Source organism: Genypterus blacodes, unplaced genomic scaffold, assembly GCF_046128005.1.
Source record: "Genypterus blacodes isolate CSIRO-AG114 ecotype Tasmania unplaced genomic scaffold, CSIRO-AGI_Gbla_v1 ptg000195l_1, whole genome shotgun sequence".
In the NCBI taxonomy this organism is placed as follows: domain Eukaryota; kingdom Metazoa; phylum Chordata; class Actinopteri; order Ophidiiformes; family Ophidiidae; genus Genypterus; species Genypterus blacodes.
In genome coordinates this window covers 684,372-708,642 of record NW_027466995.1, presented here as the reverse complement: position 1 = coordinate 708,642, position 24,271 = coordinate 684,372, and the positions used below count along the sequence as shown (strand labels likewise).

The 24,271-nt window shown below is 44.3% G+C and overlaps 2 protein-coding genes across 2 annotated transcripts; one reads left to right on the top strand and one right to left on the bottom strand.

Annotated features, from left to right (window-relative positions):
- Window positions 1–237: 237 nt before the first annotated feature.
- Window positions 238–3,192, top strand: fignl1 (fidgetin-like 1). The gene is made up of 2 exons (XM_076169312.1): window positions 238–655; window positions 1,032–3,192. Exon 2 carries the CDS (start codon window positions 1,049–1,051, stop codon window positions 2,993–2,995), a length of 1,947 nt encoding a protein of 648 aa, XP_076025427.1. The 5' UTR covers window positions 238–655; window positions 1,032–1,048; the 3' UTR covers window positions 2,996–3,192.
- Window positions 3,193–6,107: 2,915 nt separating this feature from the next.
- ikzf1 (IKAROS family zinc finger 1 (Ikaros)) lies at window positions 6,108–22,763 on the bottom strand. The gene is made up of 8 exons (XM_076169294.1): window positions 22,467–22,763; window positions 17,536–17,589; window positions 17,264–17,377; window positions 11,509–11,775; window positions 9,348–9,515; window positions 8,478–8,603; window positions 8,058–8,192; window positions 6,108–7,730 (listed from the first exon to the last, which is right to left on the bottom strand). The coding sequence occupies exons 1-8, from the start codon at window positions 22,609–22,611 to the stop codon at window positions 7,030–7,032; spliced, it is 1,710 nt and encodes a 569-aa protein (XP_076025409.1). The 5' UTR covers window positions 22,612–22,763; the 3' UTR covers window positions 6,108–7,029.
- Window positions 22,764–24,271: the final 1,508 nt, after the last annotated feature.

Below are 24,271 nucleotides of genomic sequence, written 5' to 3'. Positions count from 1 at the left end.
CTTCATATCCCAGAATGCATATCGCCAACCACTCAAGTGCTTTATTGTTTTATCGCCATAAGAGGGCGCCATAGACTTTATTACTCGAGTAACCGGTGGTAAAACAAAATTGTGGATTAAGCTCAAGATAAATGTTTTTGTAGTCGTTTCAATGTCGTTGTAGGTTCCGGTTAATTGTAATTATTTAAAATGTATTTTCAAAATTTACAATGCGGCGGAATAATCTGTCAAAACATCGCGAAAAGTTTCATATTTTGCACAAACTCCGTCGCGGGGCGTACCTGGAGGATAAATGAAGCGCTACTAAATCTGGAGGCGCTGTGAGTCCAGTTCCATTTATACAGCTTGATTATTTGCGTTGAACGTTACTATTATGTTCCTTGGAACTTTATTTGAAATTTTGTCAGTTGAGCTAATGTAGTTTGTTAGTATACAGTGGGAGTGAACTGGTAAATCGTAGAGATAGCGAAGCTGGTTGCAGTGTTGGCAAAGGGACGGAAGTACGGGTCGGAGAACGAATTGGAACGAGACAAAATAAGGAAGTAGTGGTGGCGGGAAGAAATACTGCGAGTCAGACACAAAGTTGCAGTAAATACCGGCTTTTAAAGTTTGAAGGACTACTCGCAAACGTACACACACGAAGTTGTCCGTAAACGTAAGTGACGTAGACCTCCCTTGGTTGTTGTTTTGAGTTTATAGGACAAAGCGAAGCCTGTACACTTCATTCAGAAATACTTAAGTACTCATTGTAACGTTAAGGACTGGTACATAGAGATTCCATGTCAGATGTATCAATAACAAACTCACCCTACAGGAAACTAGAGCAAGTATTACAACAAGTGAGATCCCTGCTGCTCTGTTATATTAAATTGGACCAAATTGACATTCTAGCTTTATTTCATGTATTATCAATGACATGTCACATGCCCATACAAGGACATAATGTTTGGGTGATGGGTGATGAACATGTGACCTGCCTGTTACTGGGGGTCATGAATTGTTTACGACTCCTGTCCCCTCTCCTTCACCAGGCGGGAGCAGGCCAGGCATGAGCGGCGCCCACCTGGACGAGTGGCAGCGGAGGTCCTTTGACATTTCATCTGGCACCTGCACACCTGAACAGACGGCAGATGCCTACCGGGCCCACATCCTCTCCATTCAGTATGCATGGGCAAGCTCCCAGCTCTCTGAGGCGGGCGTGGCCGGCCTGTTCAGGACCTACTCGGAGCGCTACGCCGCACTGCTGGACTCCGACGACCCGCGCAAAGGCCTCAACAACTATGCAGACAGCGCGCTGCATTTGGCACGCAGTCAGAGGAACTACAGTGACAAATGGGAGTCTTCCCTGAGCGTGGAGGGTGTGATGGAGTTGCCGTGCGTACAGAAGATGATGCGGGCAGGAGGAGGAGGCGGACGTTCCCTCGTGGCACCAGCAGATGTTAACATAACTGTCGGACAAGAGAGCCGAAGCAGTTTCCTGTCTGTGCCCTTTACAGGAATCAGAGCAGAGCCTCCATTGTTCAAATCTATAGAGGCGCCCCAGCAAACACCACCTCAGTTTAACAGCGTCGCCCCTCATCCACCTGGTGGTCCATCAGAGAGGCCCAGAGGCTCAGAGGCCATCGCGGCTCATCCTACCTCATTCTCCAGACCTCCAGCTCGGCCTCAGTCTGTGTTTGGTCACACGGCTTCAGTCTCTCCACAGGGTCACCCCACCCCCGCTGGTGCCACTCAAAACAATCAGTCTGTCTTCTTTCCCTCCTCCAACTCATCCAAACGGAAGAATTTCTACAACACAGATGGAGGGGACACCGGCAGGAACCCGCACGGAGTACAGGCGGGTCCTGAGCCCCGAGCGGGAGGCGCCTTTAAATCGGCTCGTGAGCAGTTTGTCGTTGATCAGCATAAAAAGAATTCCCATCAGCCCCAGAGAGGTCCGACCCCTGTTGTGGCAGCAGCTGTGAAGAAATCCCTGGGTGCCAACAGGCCACGGGGGGCTTTCTCTAAATTTGTGTCGCCCATCCCTAAACAGGAGGAGGAAGAGGGCCGAGCAGGTCACACCTCTGATCAGGAGCCTCAGATCCTGGATGAGCGCCTTAAAAACTTTGAGCCGAAGATAATCGAGCTGATCATGAGTGAGATCATGGATCACGGCCCTCCTCTAGGCTGGGACGACATTGCGGGCCTGGAGTTTGCCAAGACCACCATCAAGGAGATAGTGGTGTGGCCTATGCTGCGCCCTGACATCTTCACTGGACTTCGTGGTCCACCCAAAGGCATTCTGCTGTTCGGACCCCCGGGCACTGGGAAGACCCTTATAGGAAAGTGCATCGCTTGCCAGTCAGGCGCCACTTTCTTCAGTATCAGCGCTTCATCACTCACATCCAAGTGGGTGGGTGAGGGGGAGAAAATGGTGCGCGCCCTGTTCGCCATTGCCCGCTGCCACCAGCCGGCTGTCATTTTCATCGACGAAATCGACTCCCTTCTCTCCCAGCGTACGGACGGGGAGCACGAGTCATCCAGGAGGATAAAGACGGAGTTCCTGGTCCAGCTGGACGGGGCGGCCACGGCAGCGGAGGACCGCATCCTGGTGGTCGGCGCCACCAATCGGCCTCAGGAGATAGATGAGGCCGCCCGACGTCGCTTGGCGAAGAGGCTGTACATCCCCCTGCCTGAGGCCGCCGCCCGACGACAGATAGTGACCAACCTTATGGCTCGAGAGAAGAACCAGCTGAGAGAGGACGAGCTGGAGAGCGTAGTCGCGGCGGCAGAGGGATTCTCAGGGGCTGACATGACTCAGCTGTGTCGAGAGGCGGCGCTGGGGCCGATCCGCAGCATCCGCTTCTGTGACATCGCCACTATTAGCGCTGATCAGGTTCGGCCGATCCTCCACACCGACTTCCAGGAGGCCCTGAAGACTGTGCGACCCAGCGTCTCGTCCAAAGACCTGGAGCTGTACGAGGACTGGAATAAGACCTTTGGATGTGGACGATGAACACAGTTCTTCCTCCTGGTTGTCTCGGGGTAGTCATTGTTTATGAAGGTTAAGAAATATATAGATTTGTTGCATTAAAACCACATCCAGCATTAGGACCTCAGGTATGTCAGGTATGGTTTGGCTCTGTTCCTGACGTGAACTCTAAGTTATAAGTGTCATTGTTTTATCTGTATTATTCTAATCCAATAAAATATATTCATGTTCAACCCATCTCAACTCTTCTTCGTTTTTTATCACCCAGAATGCAGTGCAGCATTTCTCTCTTCTCTCGCCCTCCTTCCCATCTAATCCACAGAGGGCAGTGTGATCACTCTGTTAGGTTGTGTGTGTGTGTGTGTGTGTGTGTGTGTGTGTGTGTGTGTGTGTGTGTGTGTGTGTGTGTGTGTGTGTGTGTGTGTGTGTGTGTGTGTGTGTGTGTGTGTGTGTGTGTGTTCTCTTTGTCCTGAAATGTTCCTAAGTCTGGATGTGCTAATCGAGCCTGAGGAAGTTGGGCAACACTTAAAGAATCCTGAAGCTCACGATAAAAACACTTTAAAACCCCTTTGGTTTGCTCTTCCTCCCTTCCTGTGAGTGATTTAGAGGACAGGAAAATCTGTTGCTGCAACTTTATTTCACATTATCTACTGTCATCAATTCACAGTCTAATTGGTTATTTTACGTGCATTGTTACATTTTATTAATTATATATAGAGAGATATTATGCATTATTAATATATGAGTGACAATTGCTCATGTCCACACGGCAGAAACTGATTAGTCCGTTTCCAAGTGATAGCTGGAGTCATCAGATGTTGATGGTCGCACACACACACACACACACACACACACACACACACACACACACACACACACACTGCTGTCGAATGAGACGATTATAATCTGTGCACACATGAAATGAAATTGTCATGTAATTTTAATGAGACAATCTTAAAAAAAAACTGGAAGACCATAAAAAAAAAGACTTTCATATATTTTTCATCTTTTTGTCAAGTGCCTGATAAATATTTCAGATTGGTGTGGTTGGCCACTGTATTGAAACTTTGTTGAATTAGCCAGCAGCCAAACTACTCACATCTCCCAGAGGGCCACAGTGTGGGCGTCTCTGAACACCCACACTGTCCCCACAGCTGGTTCTGGGACAGATGCACAGAATTCCTCTGGTGATGTCGGGATCCATAGAGTCCGTAGAGTGAAGATGGCAAACTGTGCCATATGGTGCAAGCTTGTAGCACCATCTGACTGACCGCAAGGGGCTGTTTCTGTGGTCACAACACACACACGCAACGGTTCATCTTCACAACTCAACTGCTGCACATGTGTAAATACAAACATGATCCTGTCAACAAAGCAGATTCCTAAACATTAATGGGACACAAGCCACAAATCCCTACTAACAAGAAATATTAGCAGTGAAATGTGTTTAGGATTTTGAAGGAAATTGTAAGGATTGATACAGATTGTAAAGAATCTATTGTTAAATTAACTTGTACAGTAGCTGAGTATCAAAAATTCACAAAATCAAAGCTGACAAATTTAAAGGAAAAGCCCCCAGATAAGGGAATTGACGCCCTGCCAGTGTTATGACACTGGGAATTCCCTTACATTCACTTACTTCCTTACTCACAATTCAAATTTGGGGATATTTTGTTCTTCTGGAGGAATTTTAACAGAATTTCACACACATTTCCCTCCCCACTGTTAAACTCTATCTGGTGTCTAAACAGTGACATGGATTGATTGTGGGAAAAAAAGTTTTGAAAATATTCCAAAATCTGATCCTGACAGTTGTTTTAAATCCAACAACATCAGTATTTCAGGAATTTGTCTCATTTTATAGAAAAATCTGTGATCTAAATGCATCATTCTCATCTATAATGTATTAGAGTAAAATTAGAACATTTCCCAAAATAAACTATTGGTTAGGACTGCCTTTGATTACAGTCTGAGAGTAATTGTCTGATTATGTCTCACACCTGGACAGTCACATACAGTAGTGACATCTTAAAGTGATTGGATCCTGCTAATGCACAGCTGGATTTGGGTAAATCTGCTTCTTAAAGTAGAGGAGTATTTCAGTCAGCTGGCTGAAAGGGGAAGTGAGATTTGGGATTCTGGCAGGCCCACAGCTACTTGGCCAGATTATCCCTCTCATGCAAATGTCCTCCCTCCCCTGTCGGGTCCCAGTCAAGCGTTGTGGCTCTGGCCACAGCTGCTTCCTGTTTCTGCCGAATCACACAGCAGCCATCTGGACATGGCTGTCGCCGCACGACGCTGCCGAGCTCCTCCGTCAACCCCGACGGGGCCTCTGCAGACGGGTCGGGGCCCTTGGAGCTGTGGCCCCCCTGCCTTCTGCTCCACCGCCTCGCCCTCTGTCCCTGATCAGGCCTGCCTCTGCTCCTCTGAGGACCAGGCGGCTGCTCCTTCACTCTCCTGGTCCTGGACCCTGCATGTGTGGACATGGTGGCCTTGTCTGCGTGCTTGCAGGTCTTCATGCTCATGCACACCTGTGTGTGTGTATGTGTGTGTGTGTGTGTGAGTGTGTGGTTATTGAATGCACATTTGCAAGGGTCTTTGTCCAGGCAAATGTCATGCATGCTGTGATGACCTTGTTTAGACGTTTTTAATCAGAACATTGGTTTGGACGATATTAGGCCTTTTCCTGTATCATTTAAAGTAAAATTAAGCTCCAGCCACACACAGTGACAGTTATATGAAGAGAGTATATTTATTCATTCAATGCAAACTCACCTGGACGTTTTCCATCACTTTATTTCTTCTGTTTTGTGCATTTTCTAGACTTCTGTCAGTCATTCACTCTGCCTTTTCCGGCTCTTGACAGGTAGAAGTGAGCAGCATCTTGAATGACGTCTAATCTTAATTATTTCTGTGAGATATCTCCGCCTCATTTCCATATTTTCTTCCACTTTGGACCATGAAAACCTAAAATGAGGTGAACAATACATGAACTCCACCAATTCCAAGAATAAAAAAGAATTTAGAAACATACAATCAGCAATACTTTTAATACTGACGGCCTTTTGCAATGAATACAAATGTAATGAAATAAAGCTTTTCACTCAAACACTGTAGTGTAATTGCATGAAGAATAAATGCAGGAAACTCTCTTTGTGCGTATATAAAATATCCTTTATTGATATTTTGCAAGCATAAAGCTCCCATCAACCCTCGAATGGCTCATATTCAGTGAGTAAAACAATTCTCAGCCATCAGATGTGAAACAAAAGCCAGGATAACAATTTTCTTCTGGTAAAACCTAAAAAATAGCTTCCAGCAGCAGCAGCCATGTTTTCAACTCAAACACATTTAGTACAGCTGAACAGAAATGGATGCAACTTTTATATCTACCAACTTCTACAGACAAATATCGACCACTGTAATAAATACAAAAACAGACAGGCATGTCACTGTGATATAAATAATATGGAGAATGTTACAAATACAACGACGGGTTCAAATCTTGTAAAGTCAATTTATGGCTTTTTACAATGATTGTAAAAAATATGATTGATTGCATCTCAAATCCAATATTCAAATCCCCCCACAAAGGAACTGGAGAACAGAAATACTTTATTAACATTGTAGACAGGATGAGAATCTGTAAAACTAGAAAGAAATGCTGCCCGGATACCTGACAGAAGAGACTTATTTATAGGTTTATACATAAGGTGTAAATAATAGATTTAAATCGTGACAACATTTCTGCCATTTTTCCCCAAAGAACAAGATTTTTTTGGGAACATAACATTAAAACAAAAACAATTGAGTTATTTTATTTTATTAATTGTGTTCATTTATCTGTGTTCAACAAACATGCATACTTTGTAAAAAAAACAACAACAACAACCTTAAGACGTTAACAATGTATATTACAATATGCATTTCTATTTATTTACCTCATGTGCATATTTGTGTATGTATGTGTGTGTGTGTGTATATCTTTTGGCATGTTTTCCATATGTACACCTCTTTGTTTGGCGTGTTCCTCTCCTGTCGTCACTGCGTCAGGGGGCTCAGTAGCGGTGCTCTCCTCGCGTTATGTGAGAGGAGAACTCGTAGCGGTCTTGGCTCCGGTGGCCGCAGAGGTTGCACTCGAAGGGGTCTCTGAAGCCGTGGCAGCCCATGTGAATGGTGTACATGACGTGGTCCAGGAAGAGGATGCGGCAGTGTTCACACCGGTACGCCCTCACCTGCTCCCCGTCGCTCGTCACCACCTTGAAGCCCTCCGACGCCATCTCCATGCTGGCCCGAATGGCCTCGTACTGCCTCTGCTGCTCCTCCTTCACCAGAGGCAGCACGCCGTTCCGGACCCCCGAGGTGATGTGGTTGGTCAGGTAGATGAGGCCGGGCCCCCCGCCGCCTTGACGCTCCTCGTTGTTGCTCTCGCTGTCGGTGGAGTCCTGGCCGCTTTGGCTGGGCGACCCGTCCTTCTCAGAGGCCGACTTGGACTTAGAAAGCAGCAGCAGGTTCTCGGCCGCGCTGTCTTTGGCGGACAGGCCCGACCCCACGAGGCCATCGGGCGTTGCCTTGTGAAGCGGGTACATGGCGCTGAGGGCCACGTCTGAGGAGGAAGCGGGGGAGGTCTGCACTAGCGGGCGGAGAGACTCGGCCCCCAGGTAGCTGATGGCGCTGTTGATAGCCTGATCGATGACGTGGGGCTGGATGAGCTCGCCTGCACCGCCATCATACGACAGATCGGACAGACGCTTATCACCTGCAGGGAACAGACGGTGAAAAGGTCACACCTCATCCTTCCACAGCACTTCACTTTCTTCATCCTCAACCTCTTTCTGTCCGTCTAGACTGCTGTCATACTTACGCATTATCCTAACTTGTGTTTCTTTCTCTTGTGTAATCAAAAGCAAATCATCCAAAAAGTGTGACAGCATTTAAAAAGCCTTAATCTGTTTCTATACAACACTGCCTGCGTACTGCAAACAAAATGCAACACTAACACAGTATCTGTAGGTGTAGCAGATGTGCCTCTTCACAGCAGAAATAATGTCATTGTGATAGAAAGGAAGCAGATTTCAGCCCTTACCCACAAACTTCTGTGGCATTGTGCTCTTACGCTTAGCTACATTATTAGCTAGTCTGTCTAGCACCAAGGCTCTGTCAGATCCCATCTGGCTCAAGTCTTCCCTCTGCTCATTCTGGTTGCTTTCTTCCTTTACTACTGGAAAGCAAGACAGAAAAGGGGATTTCAGAGTCAAAGTATTTTTGGATTTGTCCTGCTGTCTTACTGGTAAACAAGTCTGTAGGTATTTTTTGGTCACAGAGCGCAGATCGGAACTAATCTGACAAATATGAAGCTCTTGGTCTGTAAATGTTGGTGCTCACAGTCTAATTGTGTACATGGAGTATAATATGATAGTGGGTGATAGAAGTAATGCTCGCAGGTGACAAATGGACAAACACAGTGTTATGAGATTAGATTGGAGGAGACACATGAGTCACCAACCTGAGTAGATGCTGTTCTGCAGGCCCAGACACTGTAGATAGTTGTGACAGCGCTCCTTGTGTTCCTCCAGAGAACTGCGCTGCTTGTAACTCCGCCCACAATAGGCGCACTTGTGGGGTTTACCGACTGCAACACAAATCAAAACTACATCAGTGCACAGGATTAAGTACTCTGCAATGCTTCTCTTCTTACGACTGTATCTTTTTAAAATTGTAAGAATGTGTCTTTCTAGCGCCCCCTACTGACGGAATGGTTATTATGAGGGATTACAGTCCCAGTTTGTTGAAAATTGGATTCAACAAACGCTACACTGTTGTTTGATTTGTTCAGTTGTTTATTTATTGATGTCATTCTTAGAAACTTAAAATGGATACTCACTTACGCCAAATATGTTGATATAGGTGAATGATTTGTTTTAAGTTGAAAAGGAAGCTGGGACATCTGAGACTTAGCAGTCAAACTTTGTGGATTTATTAGTGAAGTATATTAATTAAACTACAGAAGTGAGCAGTGAGTTTGATATTTTGCCATGAACAGTGAAGTGATGTGTGCTATACATGTAGGTCAGCAGCTTTAGGTGATACAAATTTAATTGTTTATTACAATTCAAAATATGGCGTTTTAATTCTTGTGCCAAATATTCCATATTTTTCAGTTACATTATCACACTCATTAGTCACATTGTTGATACTCAGATGAGCCTGTTTGCACCTAAAAATGCCATCACACACACTTCTGCATTTATAAAAAAGTGACAGCCTTTCTGCACTGTACTCTGCCTACTTCCCCTTGGTGCCAACATGTACAACGTCACTTCTGTAAATGTTCCCTTAACGTCCCTCCACCCCCTCTCAGCACTCTCATACACACCTGAGTGGGTGCGTAGATGTCCGGTGAGGGCGTCCCTCCTGCGGCAGGCGTAGCTGCACAGGTGACACTTGAAGGGTTTCTCCCCCGAGTGGAGCTTGATGTGACGCAGCAGGTTTCCCTTCTGAGTGAAAGATGCGCCGCACTGGCTGCACTGGAATGGCCGCTCACCTGAAGACACAACACACACACACACACACAGAGAAAGAATTTAGATGTGGGCACTCATATCACACAAATAATAATTTTTATTAATGAAAACATTGTGCTGTAAGCATGCAAAACCTGCTCTGACACTGTGTTTTTTTATTTTGGAGGAAATTAGAAATAACTCATCTCTTGTTACTGGCACCCACTTTTCTATACAAATCCCATCAAGCAGTGTGATAGTTTATCAGCAAAGATTTAATTTTGTTCTGCTCCGTTGCACTTCTTTCCCTAATCTCATGATGTTTGATCCCTCCACTCACATCACTAAAGCCACGAAGTCTTCATCTTAATTTTGCACTGAGGGGGGAAACGCCAGGCTGCTGCTGCTGCTGCTGTGGGGATGCGAGGTCACTGCACTACAAGCGTCCCCGAGCGCCAGAACACGGCGGATGATGGAGCGTGTGCGGGGCAGAGAGCGATCCAGCAGCCTGGGAGGGTTTCACAGCGGAGTGACACCCCATCTCACCATGCTCCCCCACCCTCCCCACCCCTCCACTCCTCTGCCCCACCGACTTCTGGTGCTCTGATCGAACAAGAGCCTTTCAGACTCAGCCTGCCAGCTCCGTAATGCACCATTGCCTAGGTCAATTTGATCTGAAAATCTCATTTTTTCTTCTTCTTCGTCTCTAAAATAAGGGCGGCACATCACAATGCAAATTCAGCCTCATTTGAATAAAGCGAAGGAAACACTTTGTGTTGAGAGCCAGTCTTCCTGATCAGCGCCTCTGGAATAAACCAATATCCAGCCTCTCCGAGTGTTGTGGCATTCTGTGAGAACGTTTTAATATGGGTTTTTTTTCAAAGGCCCCCATAAAATAAGAGTCACCAGTGAAGCAGCAAAAATATATAAAAAAGGAAATTCATTAAAAATGCATTTCAGGAGCAAAGACTCGCCACAGAATATTTTCTATTTAAATAGGAGGCACTTCATTATATCCTTTATTGTACTTTCTTTTGCATTTACATTAGTCTAGTGTTCCTTTCTTCCATTTTGAGTTTCATTAGTTTCTAAAGCTTGACAGTTAAGTGCCTTTTTCAGAAATGTTCCCCACCACTGGTTTGGCTTCATCACAATAGAATATCAATTTTGAAAGATGAAAAACTTTTAATAGCCAGATAATTGTCACTTGATGGAGATCCCATTTAATTGCTGCAGATATCCTGTTTCTCAACTGAGGGCGTGCTTCTTCTTCTTCTTCTTCTTTTTTTTTTGGACCAAGTTCATCTCTGTCGCACAACAATTTGATCAGTTACTGCAGTTTGTCTTGTGGCGCTTCGGAATCGTTTAGATGAACAATAATCATCTCTAATGACGTGCTAAGAGTCTATTTCACGCACCATAGAAAGGTTTAAACACAGACAAACGCAAGTCGCTGAAACACTAAACTACAGTTAAAGTGCAATATATTGTGTTGATGCAGGTTTTTACTATTTAGAGTGAAAGAACTGCAATGACAAGTTTGACTCAGTTCTAACAGTATCTCAGGTAGGAGCTGTCCAGGGAAGCAGAGGTGGTAACAGTGTGCAGGCATCCAGGTCATACAGGTAGTTTCTAGTTTTAATGCAGGTAAAGATTTTACATTAAAGTATAATTGATAAGATTATAAAATAATGTAGTTATTGCAGGGTTAAAACTTTATATCTGAGATTTTTGGAAGGGACAGAGGTTGGAGGAGCTTTAATCTTTTAACTGATTTGATTAAATATTATGGGTTTGATGCTATCAGCTGTGTCAAATTTACAAAAAAACTTCTTACTTGATTAGTATACATAATGTTTTTTTCATGTTATTCTTACTTTTAGTCCTAATACACAAATTATAAAAAGCCGTGGTCATTGTGAAGAGCCACAGCCTCTCAGCCTGTCCGCCTCTCATCCCAGACTCCCTCACCCTCACCCTCACAGTGAACATGGGTACAAATGAAGGGTTGCAGAAGTATTGCAGATGGCTTACCAGTGTGGCTTCGTTTGTGCACCATCAACACATTGGGGCCAATGCAAACTATCCCACAGATATCGCACTTGAGCTTCCCGTTGGGCAGCCGGATACCGCCGGCCGAGGAGAAGGCCTTGGCTTCGGGGCTCGGCTGTGAGCCGTTCACCTTGGCCCCCGAGGCATCGATCACGCGCAAGTCTTCCGCGCACTCCTCCTCCTCGCCATTCATGTCACAGGCCAGCCCATTCTCCTCATCACTGCGAGCCTCAACTTTAATGTTACAGGCTGGAAAAGAGGGCAGGGGGGGCCACGGTTTAGAATACGAGCATAGTTCTTTCATGTTATTATATACTACAGCTGGGCAATATACTGATGGAATATCCAGACATGAAAATAGATGCAGCTAATTATTGTCACATTCTAATTTAAGCTTTGCTGCTCTTTCCCAAACTATCTGAACTTATTTGTCTTTCCTCCCTCAGTAAATTAATCCACACATTACCAGAAGTTATTTCAGTTATTTCATTTTGCAGTGTGTGTGAAATGGAGACCTCATGTGTGCGTGTGTGTGTGTCACTTTGAATGAGAGTGGAAAGCTCAAACATGCATTCATTAACCTGAAATCTTTGCCTGGCAGTGCATTAGTCACTATCATCACTCTGGTCTTGTTTATAGCCTCTGTTGTGCTGCCACAGTCATTGCAGATACTGCATGTATAACCACTGCCATTTCCTTGTTATACCACTAGAGAAGCAAAGACTGGTGTGGTGATCAATTTAGACATGAGCACATTACAGGGACGTTGCATCTAAACCTTCCCTCCTGTTTCACACTTTCAGCCCGAGCAAAATCAACTCAGACGCTCGATCGATTCACATCTTCGCATGCATTAACGGTGTCCTGGGTGACGCAGAGATGGATCGCATTCGGTTCAAAGGTGTCGGCGATGAGGTGAAGAAATGCAGAGAAGCACCTCACACTTCACACTTTTGTCAAACAAATGACAGCAAGATAAACAGGAAGCGCAGACACAGGAAGCAGCGTGAAGCTATAGGGACGAAAGCGGAGTCTATCAGAACAAAAGAACACACACACACATACACACACACACACACACACACACAGGCACGCAAGCAGACATTTCTGGATTTTCACTACGACGTTCATTTGAAAAAGCCTTAACTGGATTTTGATGAACATGAAGTAAACATTGCATGAGAATTATTATTTGTGGAGCTATTTTATGCCGACGGGGGGGAAAACGTACATGAATATGTTATGTTTCCAAAGTCTGAAAGGGGAAATGTGCTGCAGGCTGAACTCACAGCTCCCTCTTTCCCTACCAGAAAACTTTTAGAAACATTTGAAGGAACTTGCACATCTTGCAAGTCCCACAGCTACTGACTGGCCTGTGGTTTGCATGTCATGGTGGCAGCCTGATTTCCCCATGCTTCTACCTCTGTTTGTACAACCGAAGAGGAAGAAGTGGAAATCATGAAATATAGGAATCTATGGAAAAGGGGAAGCTTTAGAAAGAGAGGCTTGTCTAACTGAAATACTAAGAATTATGGAGAAGTGACAGAAAGGGAAGCACAGGCAAAGGAATTGTAAAACAGCCTGTAACTGAAACATGTTTTGTTTTTTTTGCAGGACTTTTGTTTCACCGAGAGTCTCTGAGTGAATTCGCTGTCGGTTCCATAAAGTTTAAAACGCAGGAGTGTGAAAACATGAGACCACAATCTGTTTACACTCACATAATCCGACCCTACATCTCCAACACGCTTTTTCCTGAAGATGATAAAACAATCTGATCATCCGCTCGAACGATGAGGTTTTTTGGACTGTGTGTGTGTGTGTGTGTGTGTGTGCTTTTCCTGAGCAGATCAGATAAGAGAAACACGAAGAAGCAATGCGTCAGGCAGTGCTGCAGAATGACACAGTGAGTGCATGCAAACGGAAGCAAAGGACCAATGTGTCACCGTGTCCAAAAAAATACACTGTGAAAATCCAATTTGAGTAGAAAACCTGGTGAGGTTTCAGTATAAATCGGGTTTAGTTTAGTGGAGTGAGTGTCTGTGTTTAAAAGTGCATCTAAAAGCCTCATTCATGCATGTAAACAACACTTTTGCAGCCGAATTTGCCACTGATCGGCGTAGTAACGGTGTGGTCAGGTCACACACGTGCTCGGCTCTTTGTGTTAAGCGTAGGTGGCGTGGGGGAAAACAGGTATATGATGTGGGGGGTTTTGTATAGTAATCGTGACAAAAGTAAAGCTCACAAATACCTCTGGTGTATTTAAACAAGCAGTGGCATCGTGTGGTGTGGACATTGTGATTAGGATGGGAAGTTGTAAAGGTGGTATGGAAATCGGTACGTGAGTATAAGTCAATACTTTGTTGTCCGCTCTGTCATTAATGTCACACAGGGCGCAGCTGTCCTACCAGAGGAAGTACACCTAGTGAGGAGAGCAGTTTACTTTGCAACAACAGATAACCTGCATATTCTTTAATACAATTTTTATATCATATATTAACTTCAATTGTGCATGCAAGGTTTTTAATTCTACACCCAGTTTCAGTTGCTGTTACATCCAAACAGACTTGTTTTTGCAAAGGAGCTCTTTCTCTCTATTCATGTGCAGAATGCTTCCACTGGTCGTAAACCTTTGGAAAGTTTACACACTCGACCAATACCTCCACCAAGGCCAAACAGGACAAAATTGCATCTAGTAGCACAGTATGAGTGATTACACATGGCAGATTTTTCATTGAGATTGGTGTCTCACACATCAAGGTTTTTGTTGATCGATACTGACCAAGAAGTGGAAACACATGGAAATTTAGGATAGCTAAAGCAACAAAGGAGTTTTAAATAGAGAGAATACTCCTCAGTCTAAATCTGAATCTATCCAGAGAAAGTGAATCGTTGTTGTTCTGATGCCTTCTTTGTCATCAGCTGTTTCAACCCGGCTGAAGCAGACAGAGGGAACCATGACTACTGGGGCTGCCACTTCTCAGGGATATATGGGGAAGTTGAGACTAAATCGGGAATAGGAAGAAGGGCTTTGAGTTTATATCATGTTTGTCACGGTCGCACATCCTGATTTGCTCGTTTTGGGAAGCAAGTGTCAAATGGCAAAAAGGACAAACAGAAACGTCTGCAATAAAGTGAACTTGCGTGTTCTCTGATAAAACGGTAAATATGAACTAAAACACAGGATTAACTACTAAACACGACAACAGAAAAGAGCTCATGTTCAAGTAGAGGAAGCACAAGAGGAATAAATGACACAGGCAGTTAGGAAGCGAGGTAGCAGCTTTTGTGAGTTGAGCACAGCGTGGAAACACAGGGAGCTTGCTGGAGGTTCCTGTCACAGGGCCGCGCTGCTCTCACTGCCTGAAAATAGCCCAGTGTGCAAGCAGTGGAACCACATGTGTTAAAACACCTCAGCGACACACTCGGGCGGCACTCTTGAGCCGATAAGGAACGTCGAAAAAACGCTCCGCTTTTCCCCTGGTGCCTTATTTTAAAACAAACTTGCCTCCATGCTTTCGGGAACTAGACCTAGAAGTGTGAAATAACACGGGCGCGTTCTGATTCACTGAAAGCGAAAGAGTGAGAGAGAAGCGTTTTTTTGGCCGGGATGTTCTGGAGAGTCATTTTCACCCCTCGTGGCTTCGCAAGCTTCTCCAAATGTTTGAACGCCTGGGCCGGTGGATGATAATAAGACGATTTCACCTCGTTTGTAGATGTTTAATGTTACCGCAGCAGAAAAAGAAATGACGATCCCTGGCTGTGAGTTCTTATTTGGAACAGGAAACAGCCTGGGTTTGAGGTTTTTTGAGCTTTCGATACCTTGAGGTCCCCTGTCCCACATATGGTCCACCTCCCCCTCCCCCCTGCTTTTGCCTTTTTTACTACAGAGAACTGAGCAGCACATGATCCTGTGTGATAATTATAACTCGTTCAGGCTTTATCACACACGCAGCGATGCGAAGATACCGGCTCTCTTCACACTTCCCTTCTTTCTCTCTCTGTCCCTTTATTTATACACACACGCATATGTACACACACACACTGTATAATCACATTTATAAACAGCAAAAACGCCCATTAGGCCTTTATAGTCTAATTCAAAATGAGAGACAAACAGGTAAGTGATTTGTCTTTTGTCTCTCTTGTTTCCAGATTACACTAAATCAGTTAAATAAGATGAGGTGAGTGTGTTGGTACAAACATGAGCTGTGAGTGTGTTGCTCTACACACACACACACACACACACACACACTACCTAACTCCTGTGTGTTTTCCTTGATGCGTGGCAGCTCAGCAGTTGTAAAGTCAAAGAGAAAGCATTTGTGAAGAAGTGTGTGTGTGTGTGTGTTTGTGTGTGCGAGCAGGTGTGTGACCTATATGGTAGTGAGCAAATGCGCAACGCTGATCTCTAAGCTCGGCCCTGTTCCTGAACTCTTTATCTCCTGGAGTGTTGAAACTGTCTCATGGCAAGTTCTTCTTAGGAAACTCTTACACATCCTATTTCAGTTTCCTCTCATGTCTCATTTGACGCTTTAGCTGCTTCAAAGCTCGACACACACAATCTTTACCGCTATATGGAGAAGTGGAAAAACACCGGGATGGTTACGTGTGTTTTGGAAAATTATCATTTTCACAATGGCCGATTTTGCTCAGCTTGAATATTTTCTTACTTATTTTCATTTGTGTTTGGTGGGAAATCAGATTTAAATGGAATTATAAATGGAATTCTTATAGCTGTAGCTGTTTATCCTCTGGAGTCTGAAGTCATTGTGTTACAATTTTGCCTGAAGAAACTAAGGAATGAAAGGACTAAGCAGAACAAAGTTAGGCTTGTTCCCTCTACATTACTGAAGGAAAATCTATCTTTTAAAAAAATAACAGAGAAACATTTGTTCCAAAGTTTGTAGAAGAATCACTTTCAGAAAAACCTTGCTAATATAACTTATTAATTCTAAATATCATTATATTCTGTTTTCTACTTGATTCTACAAAAATCTATTAAGTAAAAGAGTGAAATTGATGGAAACATATCTGGGAAAATTGTAGCAAAAAAGATACAAAAAGATGGATTCATATGAAAAACAAATATTCCTCTATATCTAAAAATATTTGTCTGTTTGTCTCTTAAATTATATTTTTAGGCGGCAAGAAAAAGCCAAATTTAATTGAAGGAAATTGCTAAAATGACCCTAGACTCCAGAGAGTTAACAAGCAATTAATCAAAATAAAAAGAGTCTAATTTCTTCATGAACGTTCTGCTTCCCATCCCGTCCTTCCCGTCCCTGCTTTCCGTCCTGCCACACATGTTCGGGAGAGAGAGATGTAAATCCTCCTCCTCCTCACCATGATATTCCCTGGCTTGATGTTCACAAACTCAAATCAAGGCCACATTAGCTATTCCTTAAGATTCAGCTTGTTAATGACACGACAGGGATCAAAGAGTCTGTTTTTCACCTTTCCTGCCAATGACCCAAATGTGTCTCTTTGCAGCTTTAAATTAAGTTTTCCAAGGGGGTCGGAGCAGCAAATATCTCCCCCTGGATCGACACGGAATTAAGTCTCAGAAACATATTACGTATATTTTTCCTACTATTAAGCTTTTTTGATGATAATACTTTTGGGAAGAGCTCAGTGACATGTTCTAATATGCTTGACGGGACCTCCTCACATATGTCTACTCTCCATTTGTACCAGCATCATGACGTTCTAGCCGTTTTTTGGAGAAATGTCCCCGTACCTTTGTCCCCTCTGTTGTTCTGCTGGTGGGCGGAGCCGGCTGACAGGTCCTCCGGGATGGCCATGGGCTCCTCTGTGTCCTCGGACGCTTCGATGGCGGTGGGGCTGTCCCTGCCTGAGGAGGACAACACCCGTCACTCACCATGCAACCCCTGGGTTCTCGTTTCAGGAGGTACCAAAATTGCCTCTAGGTGGTCTAAGCGCTGTTTGTAGGACCTATTGTATCTACATCCAGCACTCTAGGACTCAATCATGCAGTGGGTAGTCTTGTACCTGGCATCTGGGCCATCTCCTGGGCCTCTTCTGTCTCCATGCGATGCAGGTACTCTAATGGGAGGGAGATGGAGAAGCAGATGTGTGTGAGTTTAATCAAGAGCGGGCTGAGGAAACAACATTATAAAAAGCCAGAGTAGACTAAAGGGTCACCTCACTCTTGTCACAGCTGCAGACACACCACTGTCCCCCCACATTACATTACAAAGAATTACAGACATTTTCATTATAAGCCTGACAGAGAGACCCGAGCTCGGCGAGCAGCTCGGCTCCGCCTGATGGGCCTGCCGGTGGCGGAGGGCTGGCTGGCTGGGAACGGGCCTTCAGACCACATTTGTTATTTATTGTTAATTTCCTGCCACGTAATCATCCAAAAATGCAAACTGACTGCCGCAAAATTAAGCAGAAAATTAACTGGCCCCAGGTCACCGAGGATGCGGGTGTTCGCCGTGCCCAGCTGATCGGCGCTCGTGTTCTCTCTAATTTACTGAGCATGCATCGCTGAGCCCGCGGCCTGAGCACAGACGCATGCAAGCCACTATCAGAAACAAAGGAGGGGGAGCGGGAGGGGGAGAGGGAGGGAGAGGGGGAGAGCAAGAGTGGGTGACTGAGGCAACAAGAAAGATGTGGAGGCAGAGGAGTAGACAGCAATGAGAGGGCGAGAAGTCAGAGGAGAAGGTGGAGAGAAAGAGATGAGGACAGACAGGAACACAGAGAGAGAGAGACAGAAGAGCAGGACAGAGGACAGAGAAGTTTCTTGTTTATTTATTCATCTTTTTTCTTGCAAGGCAGCTGAGTCCAGAAACGATCCTCTGGCCAGGGCTGAATATCTGAGGAGTCACCAGTGCTCGTGGCCCCATTAATAATGGATGGCCCTCAAGCCTGCAGCAGATGGGCCCAGCAGCTTCAGCCCCGGCGCCGCCACTTCAAGAAACCCTTGGCGGGTGGCTGCTGCCCAGTCCAAGCAGCCACACAGGGAGAAGTGAAGCTCCCGAAAATAGCGAAACAAGCCCAGGGGAGAAGGGGAACCTAGGCCTTCCTGTTTTACTGACAGATGGCTCCACACATTTGGAACAAATAGTGGGAAGCCACCGGGGCCGCTCTGTCGCAACACGCGATACACTGCGCGGACGGACGACTCCAGTGGAGGAGCGGCGGCGGCAGCGGTGGCGACAGTAGATGCCTAGGATGCACATGTGGCCGAGGGGGCGGAGGGAGTTGGGGGGGCGCAAAGGTCACTGGCGCAGATGATTTTGCTCAGCAGCTCAGAGTGTTGCGTGTTGCACTGCAGCGGCCATCCTGAGGCAGCTCGGGTTTAGAGGTGGAGGTGGAGGTGGAGGGAGTTCTCGTGTTTTCTGTGCAGAGTGGGAGGGGAAACACGGATGTGTTGGTGGGGGGCTTCTACAGAAAAGATAAAAAAATGAGCTCCTCCGTTCAGCCGCAGCACATTTGCGTAGGCTTGTGGAAAGTCAGAGTGCACAAAAGAGCGTTCAGGGCTTCTTCAAGAACAAAGTGCCACAGCTTACAGTTTGTTACTATTATCTATGTTACAGAGGTGGAAAGTAGAATAAAGTACACTTGAGCAATTATGAGATCCTTTACATGAGTACATGAATTTTGAGAGACTTTCTTCTTACACTAATTCTTCTTTGTGCTTTTCCTTTGCAGATTAAGGCTACTGTATATTACACATGACAAGTCAGACTTTTTGTTTAATCATAGTTAGATGCCGCATTACTTTTTACATACTGGCTGAATCATTTTAAAGATACAAGGTTCTATTATTTCATCCTAAAATTGGCTTTAAAAAAAGAATTCTGAGGGAAAATCCTTCATCCTCATATGTAGTACTGAGTAATTTGAATGACTAATGCTAAATTTAACTCATTATGTATAGAATTACCTTAAATTTTGGGTCATAGAGTATTTTTCCTGTATTGCCTTACTTCTTTTACTCGTATTAAGGATTTTACTACTCTGTTCCTGCTGCTTTTAATAAAAGAATGTAACCCATTGTATAACTGTTTTCATTTCTTGTCCTATCAAACCAAACTGAAACACTGAAAAAAGGAGGAAAACTCTCTCTGTTTTGTTTAGTTTTTCTACACCAAGTTGTAACGAGTAGGAGCTATGGGTTGGTAAACTTGAAGCAGGTGGAATCTTTTCCCCCAGATCGAATAGAAGAAGCAGAAGAAGGTTGTGACAGTGCAGGGGGACTGGAAAAGTTTAGGTCTGAGTGCATCAAGTGAGGAGAGGCAGGAAGAGGCTTGTGGGTTGACAAATTTCTCAGTCCTCCCCGCGTGTGTGTGCGCGTGCGTGCGTGTGTGTGTGTGTGGTGGGGTTAGGGTTGGGGAGTGGAGGTGTCTGCTCATGGCGGGTGCGAAAGCTACACCAGGGAGCAGGGTGGAGATGAGAAACAGCCAAACCGTTAACAGATACTGAGGACCACACCAGCAAAGTTAGGATACCCAAGAGGAAGGTCGAAGAGTGTGTGTGCGTGTGTGTGTGTGTGTGGGTGTTTGCGCGTGTGTGTGTGTTTATGCAGTGTGTGTGTGTGTGTATAATGTGTGTATAATGCGTATCTAACAAGAAGTGTTAGATTATATGAAACAACACTCCTGCGTGTATTATAAATGATAAAATAGACGGAAAACAAAAACAGACGCAGAGTTTCCAATACAGTATGAAGTTTGCCTTGTCATTAAAAATCTAATAGTAATACTGCAATATGTTACTCTTACCATAATATTATAATTATCTTAATTTGATGGAGTCAGTTACTTGTCGAGGAATATTAAGACATCCAAAACATGAATAAAATAAAAATATGACCAAAGGCCACTGAGTGTTAAGTATTTCTCTAAGTTACTTTCTAGTACTTTAGTCCATTAGTGCATATCTTAGGTGTATTAAAACAATATCATAGCACCTGAATGTATCAATACAGACGATGATTCATTGCTGGAGTCTGATTATATTCCAAATAAATCCGCACCACTCATGATGCTGACCTGCTGAATCATAACCCTAATTATTTTTTACACATTCCACTAAAATCTCCCAGGTGACAATTAATGAAATAACTGAATTAATAATTTGTAGTCAGCACCCGTCAGTGTATGAGACAGAATCAAACTGTGGGTGCTTTCTCATCAGCTATTAGGGAGACACAGCAGCGTTATGTGATGCATGGCCACCTTTGTTCAATTCAGATAGAAACGCATCTGGAGATTCTCATCAGTAATTCATGAAATGTATGGGTGTAAGTAGGTAGATAGTGTTAGCGGATGTGTTGTAGGAGCCTATGGAGGGGGTGAGGGTGAGAGGAAAGGTGCGCTGGAGAGACAAGTTTCCTTCATTTGCATCTGACACACTTCACTACTCTGCTATTCAGACTGCACAATCATTTTAATAACTGTCTGTCTTCCTCTGCCCCCTCCTAGTTCTGTTTCTATACTGACAAGAGAGATGATCTATCTGCACACTGACTCTCTGGCTGCACTTCTCTTTCCAAATGAGATAGAAAAAAAAGTCCTATTGGTGCAGACACTCCTTCCAACTTCCTTTCCAACTTTAAAGTAGATATAATGTTCAAAACTGAGTTTACCTTCATGGATCGTTTTGCCGTATGTGGTTTATTGCAAAGAATTTTCGCTAAAATCTGATTTAAATGAAACTGTAGGATTAGAAGCATGGCTCAAGTATAACAAACTGATAGAAAAACACATTTTAAGTCAAAATAACCTGCAAATATAGACCTATACATTCAAATGTGCTAAAATATATGTCTGATAAAATAAACATGACTAATGGAAAAGCCAAATAATCATCAATTTATGTTAAATTTGCTATAATTTATCAGTGCTTTCTGACAATAATGATAGCATCTCAACCTACAGATGAATTTATAAACCTGGTGGACGGTGAAAAATGTTTTGCAGCAAAATCAGGAACTTTACAGTTTGCAAAGAAAACACTCAGTGGCTTTATTTCCTTATTTCACAGTGAATCTTTCTTTTTTTGCACTGGGTGTTACTGAACAACTTTCAACCTCAGACTCAAAACTTTCATCAGTCCTGCCCTCAAATGTGTGTGTGTCTGTGTGTCTGTCTGTGTGTTTTCTGTCCTTCACACAGATGTTTAAGCTCTGGTGTCCACAGGCGAAAACTTAACGGTATGAAAAAATTATCCCCTTTATCGGATATTCATCGTTTATTCGAGAAGTAAAATTAAGTGAAGCCTCTGCGTCTGTGATCCTGTTTTAGCGGAACTGATATAAATTCACCTTCGGTTTTGCTCCCAAACACTGACAAATATGCGCCTAAAACAGAAGCTGTTTTTATAAAAGTGTGTTTTAATATCTCAGTAAACTTCAGGCGCGCAGGTTGCGCACAACAGTTGCAACAGGTGCTTACAGGCAGGAGAGCGAAAACGGCGAAACAGGTCAAAAACATGACGACCTACGCAGGAAATTTTTATAAAAATTCCAAAATAGGTTAAATAATTTTTAATACATCTATAAGAGTGGTAAATAATTTATCCATGTGTTCCCAAATGAAAAAAAAGACTCAAGAGGGAAATGAGGAACATTCCAAAATTTCCCTTTAATGTCTGTCTGTGTAGCAACAAATTACAGGAATGTTTTTGTTTGTTTTTGTAAATGATCAAGGCTTTTTAATCCGTAATATATGAGCAGCCAGGGGAGAATTACGCACCCAGCGGGCTCTAATGCTGCTGCTGCTGCACCTGCACCGAAACTCAGGACAGCAGCGTCTTTTTCCCTCCAGGCGCCAGTGAGCGTCTCCTCTAATGTGGAGAGCTGCTAAAGCGCCGCGGAGTGACTTTAGAGGCGTTGATCTCGCCTAACCAGAGGGGAGTCCGGCTTTCTTTTTTTTAATAAAACAAAAAAACTTCGCTGGAAGTCACTTTACCTGCTATTCCTTGAGTTTGGAGTATGAAGTTCTTCCAACTCTCCCCGGCTCCATGTGCAGAAGGTCGCAGCGCCGCGGCGGCCCCATGGAGCTGCGCCCGGAGTCCCTCCCCTCTCCACTGCACTTCCTCGTTCCAGCCCAGCATGTTGCTCTATGTCTGTGTGCTCGTCTCAGGCATTTTACTTCGCTTTTTATCCACACAGGCCGAGTCTGCGGCGTGGAGGAGTCACTCTGCAGGCGCTCAGCCCTTGGCACCGCGCTTTGTGCCGTGCCAATAAAGAGCTGACACCCAGTAGACCATCACTGGCAGCCATGCATGAGATGGGATGGGGGGGTGTGAGGGGAGGGATGGAGGGGGTGTGGGGTGGACCATTCATTGTTTATTTATTTGATTCTCACCGAGGAAGGATTGGGTGGGGGTTTGAGGGGGGGGTGGTCCTCACTTGCATATTGGACAGCTCAGCTCCCCTCCTGTCACAGCTCCCCTCCTGTCACCTGCTCTGGCATGCTGAAGCAGCCCATGAAATTAGCACAAATGTTTTCTCTCCCTAATAATGAGATTAGAGAATAATGTCCGCTTTTTTTTTATAACATTCCGCCCGATTCAACTCTTTTTTTTTCGTCTCTCTCTACTTAATAAGCCTCTGAACCTGATTCTCTTAATTGTGGGAGGACTGGTATGTACACACTGATATCATCATCCTCACACTGATATTGACACCCTGGGGTCCTTTTACAGGAAAGGATCATGATGGAGATGTGTTACTGGAAGTGGACGGGCATTCATTCATATTCACACATAACTTCCTTTTCTGTTACGCTGCGAAATTATAAATATCAGCATTGAATAACAAATCTAAACTGCTGATGTCAGAGTCCATTTATTACATCACCACATTTAAGAGATTTAAAACATATTCCAGTCCAGTCCAACACTTAAATCAAAAAGAAACTCAAAACTATAAGACAGGTGAGGTTTGAATCACCTGCACACAGATCCCCTGTAATGCTTAGAACAGTTGTTGTTGCTATGACAATAAACGTGTAAAGCCGACACATTTGTGCCACTCTGTATCCCTGTCATGCGATAGTGTCCTCTCCTTACATCGCCATGGTTTCCTCCTTGTTTCCTTACATCTTAAGGGAGTTGCGGACTGCAGACACATGCACATGTTTGATGGGCAAAACAAGTTAACTTGACTCTAAATGACAATCTGCACAATCGTATCAGTAGTTAATATAGTAGAATACTCTGAGTGCTTATATAGTGCTTCAAATTATTCAAACTATAAATTGTGGGATTAATATTGATATCAGCCTTAAATAAATAATGAGTTACACTGCTGGTTTTGCTAGAATAACTCATTTTCAGATTATCACATTTGCTGTAACTATTGCGTTTCTAAGACGTGCTGGGATAAACTTTTACTGTATTGTACCACTAACATTAGGTGTCATTTCTTGTCTTTGGTTGTTGAATTGATTACAGGAGTTTTTGCTCAAATTCCCAGGGAAGAGGAATTAAAACCGTGACATTATTGCTTCCACTGTTTGTCACAGTTCTTTCCCAGTATCCCTGTGCTGTCCTCAGGCCTCACAGGGCCCTTATCTCAGGAGAGGCCTTTTGGGCTGGATTGCTGAGTCACCTTTCACCCTTATCTCCTCACAGGCACAACATTCAGGCAGTTGGTGCAAAAGGAGGAACTTTGGGCTGGAGCCGCTGTGTCTTCATGGTCAGAATTTGGATTGCAGCAACGCTCGCTATTGCCGACTTCCCCAAAGCCTCACAGCTCGCATCCAGCGGG